Genomic DNA, 9,889 nt, shown 5'->3' with positions numbered 1-9,889 from the left:
CAATTGGCTGATCAGCTGATATGAGTCCTCACAGACTTATTGATATAAGTGATATAAGTGTTTATGTTTTAAGTTTTATTTAACATAATAAACAATGCAGGAAAAATTTGCATTTATATTTATACTTTCTGTAACAATACTGTATTTTCTTTTCTCATTTCAAATTCTATATTTTGAATAATTATAATTGTAAAAAAGCAATCCAATTTTTTTGCGGATTGAGAATGAACTTAATTCAATCAGTAAATATTTTTCTCAGCTCATGTCCCATGTACAACTGGAATCATATTTAATTTTGACTGTAACAAGAAATTTGTAACCAAAGTGACTTTGATGTAGTTAATGACACCATATATAATAAAACAAATATCAATGCTTTAATTTATACTGGGTCTTATCCTGAGTATATGTGTGTATCTGTCATTGCAATTATCTACTTATTTATTAATTTGGGGATATTTAGCTTTATTCGATGTCAATATGTGAATCTAAAGCAATGCACATAAGGTTTATGGGATTGCCACAGTGAATAGATGAACTATGTATGTATTTGATGACACCATTATATGAATTGTTACCTCCGAAATGAATGAAATACAAAAAAAACTTGGTCACAAACTGCTTTAATTTAGCATATACAAAAAATGTGTCCCAACATTTCTACAGGTTGTCAGTGCAGTGTCACACATATTCACAGGTCTGATGAAACCAGCTGGGATTCACTCTCCTGACCAAACATATCGCAGCAGGCCTCACATGTCCTGACACACCGTAACGCTGTGGTACCAGTTTTGATGACCAGCTCTACTCTTGGCCTGCAGCAGACAACCTAGAAATCATTTAAAGTATTTCAACAATAAAACTTTAGAAAGCAGTATGACCTGGGGTTGAAAAAAATCACTTAGTTTGCATGTCCTCGTGTAGCTGTTCTTGCAACTCAGGCTGTGGAGAAGGGTCAGTTACTGGACACTAACCATGAGTGATTATGTTACACAGCTCCTGAGCGTGTGCCAACAGAACATACCAACATCCTCCTTCATTTAGACCTGAGCAGAGGCTCAGGACAGCGGAATATGATACTGTTATATTATAAACATGTGCCAATGTAAGTGTACTCGACTGAAAGTGTACGATTATATAAGACATGAATTCTGTGACTGTTTAATAGTTGTTATAGAGTCAAATATATGTAAAAGGGAGCATTTTTATATGCACCTTTATATCCTGGTTTTTATTCTTATCAGGGTTTTGATAATATCCTGGAGATCAAATTATAATCGAAATAAAAGTAGTTCCTTAACAAATCTGGCTTTAATGATGACATCATAAGTTGTGATTATCCACTGCATAAAAGCTTAAGAAAACTGGACCCTTCTAGCGTTAGATACACAATACTGGTTGCACACACACACACGCGCGCACACACACAATATTACCCTATGACTAGTTTGCCATCCAGTGGTTGGAGAGTGTTGTGTACAATATTTCTGTATTTCTGTTATTTTACATAGAAGCCAGTAGGTGGTACTCCATGCTTTCTGATTTCATGTTTCCATTTTGAGCACACACAGCTAACACACAGTCAGACAAACACTTACAAGATACACACAGATAGTTTGTACTAGCAGTATTCCAAATATAATAATACTTTGTCTCTCAGAAGATTCCCACACAATTTGTCCAAAAGTATTTGTTCATTTGATTTGCTTAATCTGTCTTGCAGTTATTTGTAATAAGAATCGGGTTTGCATTGGTTGTAATATATTGTTTTAATAATTATATCACAATCTTCTGGCACACAATAAACATTTGGTGTAAAAGGAAAATAAAGTTTCCATGCACACCTACAACCATTAACATCTTACGTTGTTTATTCTTCACTTTTGCACTACTCTTATTACCAGTGAAACCATCTAACAGAACACTGACCATTTCTTGCAGCTTTTCTGGTAAGCATCTTTTTGTCTGTAACATAAATTCACTTATGCAAAGTGATCCACATCTACTTTCTGTGCTCAAAAAACGACTTTCCCAACAAGAACATTCTTTAAACATCACATAAAGGCAACCTGAAAGACAAAAATATAATTTACTCTGCGTCCAAAACATCGCTGTCAGAAAACCACATCCAAAGAAAGTTAATGTTGACAATAAAAAAAAGCTAAATCATGTATATTACTGCATCACGTACATACAGTAAATATAAACAAACATCCTTTTGTCAACAAAATTCATCACACAGAACAATGTAAAGAGGAAAAGTTCAAATTGAACCTAAACAAAACAAACCTCCAAAGGGCCCATAATCAATATCTTAGTAGCATTTCAATAAATAGCATTCTGATCCTGCACTTCTTTTTCAAGTTAATAGCTTATATAAACCATGTTGAATCAACCCCACTGCCAGCCAGTATTCAGTTAACCTTGTACTTAAGAGCTGTGGAATGTAACTATAATCTCTTTTACTCAAGCACTGTGCAGTACAAATTTAAAGTATTTGTGCTTACTTTATATTATTATATTGATAAGGAATTTTTTGTTTTGATTGTATTTAATGACTGTAGAGTTTGGCATATAAGCATAGCTTTTTATGAAATACGATGCTTTATTAAAGATTAAATAAGTAACATTATGTCAAATTTGTTGAGATGTTTGACAGAAGAAAGAAAATGAATTGCCAACATTTTTTTGTGTCATTTTTCATTATTTTATGCCAGTTTTGTCATAGTTGCAGATGTGAGAATTTGCTGCTTTCATGTTTAATAATTTTTAGATTTGGAAAATGGTGTTGTGGTTCTAACTTGGAAAAGACAATTAATCAATTAGGAAAAAATCAAGGAGATTAAACATAATGACTATCATTATTACTTACAACCTTATATCCAATTATTATAAATCAACTTAACCTTAACAAACTACAACTATAAAAAGCTGCTTACACCTTAATTCATTAATAAGATTAATCTAAAAAATACATCATATAAAAGTATAACTAGATACTGTTGGGCTCTAGATTGTACTTACATACGTGTAATTAAGTAACAATTTAATGCAGTAGTACTTTTTTTCTAAGGCAAAAGTTTTAAGTAACAATTTAATGCAGTAGTGCTTTTTTTCTAAGGCAAAAGTTTTGAGAACTTATTCCATCGCTGATGATGCATGACAATTTGCGTGTGTATGTTGGGTGGCGCCAATCTGAAATCTCGCCTAGGGCGCCAACATTGCCAGGGCCGGCCCTGCATCACCTTGTTGGTTGGACTGGTTAGGACCTCTCTGCCAGAAGGTGACCAGATAGGGAGGACATTTGAGAACATTGTCCCCCCGGACGTCTTCCTGGGTGACGAGCTTGACGCAGAATGATGTCTCTGACTCCCCTGTGCTGAAGTGCTCTGTGACATCGTAACGCAGGCCGCAGCTCTCTGGGACTGTGGTGGGGCTGGCGTGTAGGTGCAGCTTGGTGGTAACGGGGGCAGTGGCTTTGACTTCCAGCTGCTCGTGTCTAGCAGTAGATATATCCACGGGCAACACCACATAGGCATGCAGAAAGCTCTCCCCAAGATTACACTTGATCTTCTTAGACCAGCAGTATTCTCCAAGGTCTCCTGGGAAGAGACGATATATGAACAAAACAGAGGCCAATGTCAGTCACTCACGTAGGAGAATGAATCACTTAATAGTCTCAACACAGAGCGCTGGTTATTTTTTAGAATAAACAAGCTCTTCACACAAGATTTTATTTTGCAGCAAACCCTCAATGACAATGTCTCCAAGGCTGCTTACCTTTTGTGGAGTCTTGAAGCCGTATGTTGTTCTTGTCCTGAATAAGCAGTTTTTTGTTGTATGTCATCCAGGTGCACTCAAGTAAGCAGTTGGTCAGCTGTGGCATGGCTCTTGAGCTCAGACTTGGTCTCAGCCACAGTGGTGTTTCCATCTCTGTACATTCGATGGCCCCCACAGCTGGCAGAAGTGTGGACAGTACACCGACACACATCCACACAATGAGATACTTCAACATTTTGTGTGCTGGCAATGCTGAGCTGCAGGCCCAAATCCTGTTGTCCTCTCGTAGATCAGTTGTTTTTCCGTAATCTGGGATCAATTTCTTGCTTGCATGACTTGAGAATCATAAGTTAAGTCTCCACTGCAGCAACTGAATATATTGAAGGCTTGTTCAAAAGTGAGCAACATGTTTCTCTTCCCATGAACAACGCCTAGTTTTCAGTGCCAACATTTTCTCCTCTGCTCTTTCCCTCCCTCTGGAATGCGCATGTAACCGTCAGCCAGTCATGAAATCCCAAATTACTGTCACAAGGGAATGATTTCACAAAAGTAAAAATAAAAGGGAAAAACAAGCAAAGAAAGTTTGTTGATTTCAATTATCTTTATTCAAAAAATGCCAGAGAGCAATCACTGACTTTGTACAAATGATTAAGATGCTAAATCATCATTATATGCACAATAAAACACTTTGCATGCGATCTAAGTCTATTGATTAATTTCAGGTGACATAGCAGCTCACTCATTAAAAAGAAAAAGAAAATCAATACTTGAAAAGTGAATGGTGAGGTAACTTGGTGAAGTGAGTGGGAGAATACAAGCAAACAACTGAGAACTATAAAATATCATGAGAAGTGAGCTGATAAAGTTGTGTACATGGGAAAGTATGCTTTGGATTAATACATGAGATAAATGAAGCAATAAAAAAAATATATATAATATTTTAAAATAAATTTAAATCACAATTTAACCCCATTTAATTTGAATTCCACTTTTTGTGTGCTAAGATTAAATCTTTATGATAAATGATAATTTACTTTTTGTTTTTGCCAAAATTACAGATCACTACCATGTGAAAACAATGCAATACAATGTGAAATATAGAAATGTTTACACTTGGTTGTATTTATCAGGATTATATTCAGTTGTTTCCTTGCCCACAAAATGATACAAAGCAACTTTGTTTTGTTGAAAAGAGTTTATATTTCATAAAACTAAAAGTATTTTTTTTTTGTTGTCACAGGTTTTTTTTGGAGGGGGCAGAATTGTTATTTTTTTTTAATTTTAATTCTTCTTGGAGAAACATGAAGATGGAACATTGCAAATGGAGGTTACAAGTACAAAACTGATGTTTTTCATTTACCAAGACTTTTAGGTGCAGGGAGTTTGATCTGAAGATAATATGCTCTTTGCAAAATGTCGAAGCATCATAATTACAAGCCTGTATTTTATTTATTGCTTTTAAGTCTATTTTTAATATGATGCAATTTTGCTGTTGGGGATTGTTTTCCATGAGAGGAAAACAGATCAGAGAGAAGATTGGCTTCGGACCATCTCAGATTTTGGAGGGGACACTGGGTGTCTGTTAGTGACTATAAATAACGCTGTGGACTCATGACCTGTTTAAAAGATAAACTGGTAGCAGCTGCATTTCACATCACTGTTTCTAACTTGTTGCAAGAGAAATACTTGGATTCATCTGCAGAAATTCTCTTTTTTATTAAAAAAATCGAACTGGTAATCGAACTGGTAACTCTTTATTAAAAACAGTATCACATGAAATAGATTGTAATTTGAGAACAGTCACGTGTGATCGAGCTCAGTGATCCGCTTCTCTCACCACAGCTATTAAAAGAGCATATAATTATAAATCAGTTTTGTGGTCGAGTGACTCGACAAATCTGTGCTACCCCCTTGTATCTCTTTTTTCTGGCTAGAGCAGAGAAACAGGAATGCAAAACGTAGTTTCCCACGCTCAGAGTTGAAAAAGCAACATAAGTGTTTGTAAGAGAAGATAGGCCTGCACCTAGAGGTATAATCTACGTCTAAATGTGTGTATTCTTTGTTTACGTTCCAAGTGGCTAACAGATGTCGCAGGAAACCAACTTTATTCTCTGTTGCCTCCAGGTCCACAGCTGCAGCTGCGGGTCAGCTGAACGGAGGAAATGACGACAGTGTTGGACTCGTCCACGTAGACGATGGGCACCAATTCCTGGGAGCTGGGCTGACAACATGGCACCTGGACCTGCAGAACAAACAGAGAGAGGTGGAGGAGTCAGGCATTGTGACACGGTTTGATATTCAGAGTGAAGAAACTGTCCAAATAGACCGAACTGAGGCAAAGTTCACTTTATTGAAGACAATGAATTTACTACATTTACTTAAAGTTTAAAAGAGAATAATTAAGTGTATTACATGCAAACAAATTTATGAATAAATCAGACCAATATTTAGGCAAATGCTAGTGAGAATAATACAATTACAAATGTGGTATTTCAAAAACCCTATTTCAAATGATGCAGAGTCAAACCAGGCATAACTAATGGCAACACACACGCACACACACACACACACACACACACACACACACACAGATAAACTCTGCAGCCAGCTGTGCTGACAGTAGTGGAAAGTTACCATCTACTTAGACTCAAATACGTATTTATAACAGAGTAATATATCAGTTTCAATGTATTTAAACAGTCACGCAATTGTTTCTTTCTTTATCTATTCACTTTTTCTTTCTTTCTCCTCTTCCTCCATTTCCCCCATCCAACCTGACGGGTCAGGTGCTTGCTCTTTGTAGAAACATTGTTAGGTAAACCTAATGCTGTAAAATGCCTTGAAATAACATATGATGTGATTTGAATTGATGTATATACTTCAATGTTTACAATATATGTTTACTTGTTATACACACATGCATGGCAGTGCAATATGAAGTAACCGGGGTTTACAGGTATTTACCTATTTAACATGAATACTTTTATTTCACTATTTTAACACCTTAGAGAAATATACCTGTGAGTTGGCCTCCTGGCCATTGGTGTGGGATGATGGACATTGCACGTTGTTCATCTCAGGGTTGCAGAGTGCACAGTGAACAATGGTGAGGCTGGAGGGATGGATCACCCAGTTGTCCCAGCCCAGATCTATACCAAACACAAGAATTGATATTATTATTATTATATTTTTCATATTTAAGTTATATGACAGTTACATCCACACACATTGAATTGGTACCTTTCATGAAGATCTCAGAGGCCACAGAGCAGCACCTCAGACGGTTTTCTCCATCACGTGAGTCAGGGGCTGCTGCAGCTGCAACAACATGAAAAAAGCCACAAGGAATGAGGCTCAAGTTGGAAAAGTGCGATATTGTTTGTGTCCACCATGAGTGCAGGGTTCCACTCACCTGCAGCAACTTTGGTTCTGTGAGAAGTGGTGCGCTGCCATTGCTCTCTGATAGCGTGCAGCCCGCCAGCAGGAAGACGAGGCTCGGCCTCCAGGTTGAGAGCCTTGAGGAGACTCTTCCTGATGGACTCCAATGACTCGCCACGGCAACTGAACATCACATTTAAATACAATATTAATATGGATTACACAGAAACACATAGAAGTACAAAAAATATCAAACATTTAGTATTGTCCTCAGACAACCGGACGGTCATGGTGGCCTTGAATTACGCAGAGAATATAATGTTTGACAAAATGCATGTGAACGCCTCATCATACATACATCAGCACAGATCAATGTCATCTGATAGGCAAGTCTAGAGCACTGCAGCTGGTTGAAATTACTTTTCTGACCTGACAAAATGTTTCCAAATTTTTTTGGGGATCATATTTAGTAAGAATGTTTTCATTGTTCCCTGCATAAAAAAAAGCCCTACAATATACAAGAAATCATTACATACAGGCGTGTGTGTAAACAAGTGTGATACTGACCTGATGGCAGAGGTTGCAGGTTCTTCATTGGATGGCTGCAAGACAAACGCAACCACGGCCGAAGAGCCCAGAAGCATTATCGAGACGGTGAACGCAAAGGACATGGTGACGAGCTTGGTTCGAGTCCGGCAAAAGAGGGCGCTTGCTGTTGGTTCTGTCCGTCTGGTCGGAGGCTGGAGATAGGAGTGACGAGATGAGGATGCTGAGCAACGTATCGTTTGTCAAGGCCTGGGAACCTGGGTTTTTATCTTCCTGTAGCCCAGCTTGGCCTTGAGATACGTAACATTGTTGTCTTCTTGTCCCCCTGTGCTGTATGAAAGAGAAGAGGAGGACAACCCAGGAGAGAAAGAGACATTAATACACCCAGCAATGAGGGGTGAGAAGAAAAAAAAGAAGATATATGGCAAGCCACATTTCAAACCACAATACACTTGTCATATTATGACAAAAGATCCACAAATGAGAACATTATAAAGCTTATGTTCCACTGGTTTACCCTATTACTTGTAACACACAGTTTTACCATTCTGATTTCCTTTATACACTGAGGCTTTAAGGTTGTAAAAATCATCTAATTCATCAATATCAGTATAATAGATATATTATCTGTGCATTAAAGCAGTATGTGTTCCAAACTGAAACATGCTAAATATGCTAAACTGCTGCAATTCAAGGTTATTCTAGATGTCTTGTCATTCTGAAATATTTGTTTTCTCTGAATTTTGAATAAAACTGTGTGGGTTTGAACAATGTCTGACCGTCTAGACAGAGCAAAGGCCACAAACACATCTGAAATCTTGGCTAAAAGACAGGAAAGATATCCAGAGAATCCCACTGAGTCAACAAAGTCAGCCTATTTTTACACATGTTGCCACGAGAAGGTCTCAAAACAATGAAACACAAGCTGTCCATTCATTTCTGCAGATGGGAAGTTATCAGTTTCTATCACAACTCCCTTTTCTGGCCTGATATTAAAGGCAGAAATCTCCCTTGATAAATATATTAACATAATATTCCTCTACAGTGGTTATTCAAGGGAAAAAGAAAAAGGCCTGGCAGCATTGACAGTTATGTGAGCCAGTGTGGATCATGTCCTGAGTTGAACTCTCTTCTCCTCAGATAGGCCTAAAAATGGGTTAGTCTGAAACTTTTCCATGCAGCCCATAATACACAGTTTGAATGCTGCACTGGATACTCAGCTATGATAGCTACCAGTGCTAAAGGAATGCTTGGTTCGAGCTGATACAAGACTTGCAAAACTGTCTTTTGTTGCACATGTAGATCCAGGCAGTGTCTTCACTTTATTGTCCAAGCTCTCTCTCTATCATACCCTGATGTCAGAGTGCATGCTTCGGCCAAGACGGAACAATCCTCTAGTTCTTATAGTCGACAGATAGAAGAAAAAAGGGAAGTGGTCGTATAACCTCAATTATTTATTTGTCATAGCTAAAAATAGCTACAGAATAGTAGTAGTACAAAAACATATCTTGGCTCCAATCCTCGGACCAGATCTACATTGAAATTAAAAGGATTCTTTCGAGGCCTAGGCCCTGTCCCTCCACCGAGTGCTTTTTGCATATCTTGCTAACAACAATCAACCAATCAAAGAATAGCCAACCAACATCCAACCAACCCACAACCAACCAACCAACCAACAAACAGCCAACAAACAGCAAACCAACCAACCAACCAACAGCCAACTAACCAACTTTGAGTGTAAAGCTTAAATAAGAAAACAAGAATGTTCTAAATATGTACATCTCAGTTGAATTGAGTTCATTTTGTGCTATTAACCCCACTACATTTATCTGATAGTCCTAGTCATTATTATCCAGATTAATATTGCATAAAATGCATATATTTGGTTGCCAATCTTACTGGTTTCAAACATGGAATGTATTTAACCACAGTGTCTGGTTTCCGGCCCCTTGTCTTGTTTCAGATGTCTTTCGTTAGCAATTCTATAGAGGAGATATACCTCCTCTGAACCACTCATATGATCTTATTTAATCTTCAATCAACAAATTAACAATAGTCTGAAGACCAAACAATGAATACATATTTAGGTACTAAAACTTGTTCATCTGTCCAATGCTAGTATTTACCTCGTAGCCCCTTACCCACCTCCAGACCACAGGATTAAACTGGCTCCGTCTCAACCAGC

At 37.6% G+C, this 9,889-nt stretch overlaps 2 protein-coding genes across 2 annotated transcripts; both read right to left on the bottom strand.

Annotated features, from left to right (window-relative positions):
* Window positions 1-606: 606 nt before the first annotated feature.
* On the bottom strand, window positions 607-4,212 carry LOC132999031 (uncharacterized). Its single transcript, XM_061068812.1, has 2 exons — window positions 3,781-4,212; window positions 607-3,602 (listed from the first exon to the last, which is right to left on the bottom strand). Exons 1-2 carry the CDS (start codon window positions 4,013-4,015, stop codon window positions 3,208-3,210), a joined length of 630 nt encoding a protein of 209 aa, XP_060924795.1. The 5' UTR covers window positions 4,016-4,212; the 3' UTR covers window positions 607-3,207.
* A 1,672-nt stretch (window positions 4,213-5,884) lies between these two features.
* LOC133004413 (growth/differentiation factor 6-like) lies at window positions 5,885-8,029 on the bottom strand. The gene is made up of 5 exons (XM_061073934.1): window positions 7,726-8,029; window positions 7,193-7,341; window positions 7,021-7,098; window positions 6,799-6,929; window positions 5,885-6,022 (listed from the first exon to the last, which is right to left on the bottom strand). The coding sequence occupies exons 1-5, from the start codon at window positions 7,827-7,829 to the stop codon at window positions 5,885-5,887; spliced, it is 600 nt and encodes a 199-aa protein (XP_060929917.1). The 5' UTR covers window positions 7,830-8,029.
* Window positions 8,030-9,889: the final 1,860 nt, after the last annotated feature.

This window comes from Limanda limanda, chromosome 1 (assembly GCF_963576545.1).
Source record: "Limanda limanda chromosome 1, fLimLim1.1, whole genome shotgun sequence".
NCBI classification, from domain to species: Eukaryota; Metazoa; Chordata; class Actinopteri; order Pleuronectiformes; family Pleuronectidae; genus Limanda; species Limanda limanda.
The sequence above is the reverse complement of the archived record's forward strand: the minus strand, read 5'-3'. Positions and strand labels throughout refer to the sequence as shown.

What these genes read in the sequence shown, in the direction of transcription:
- LOC132999031 (XM_061068812.1), bottom strand. Translation starts at nt 4,015, where the DNA reads ATGTTGAAGTATCTCATTGTGTGGATGTGTGTCGGTGTACTGTCCACA. An exon ending in GCTTCAAGACTCCACAAAAG is followed by an intron (nt 3,603 to 3,780) that starts GTAAGCAGCCTT and finishes GTCTCTTCCCAG; the next exon opens with GAGACCTTGGAGAATACTGC.
- LOC133004413 (XM_061073934.1), bottom strand. Translation starts at nt 7,829, where the DNA reads ATGTCCTTTGCGTTCACCGTCTCGATAATGCTTCTGGGCTCTTCGGCC. An exon ending in CCTGCAACCTCTGCCATCAG is followed by an intron (nt 7,342 to 7,725) that starts GTCAGTATCACA and finishes TGTGATGTTCAG; the next exon opens with TTGCCGTGGCGAGTCATTGG. An exon ending in GCCAGGAGGCCAACTCACAG is followed by an intron (nt 6,023 to 6,798) that starts GTATATTTCTCT and finishes TTTGTTCTGCAG; the next exon opens with GTCCAGGTGCCATGTTGTCA.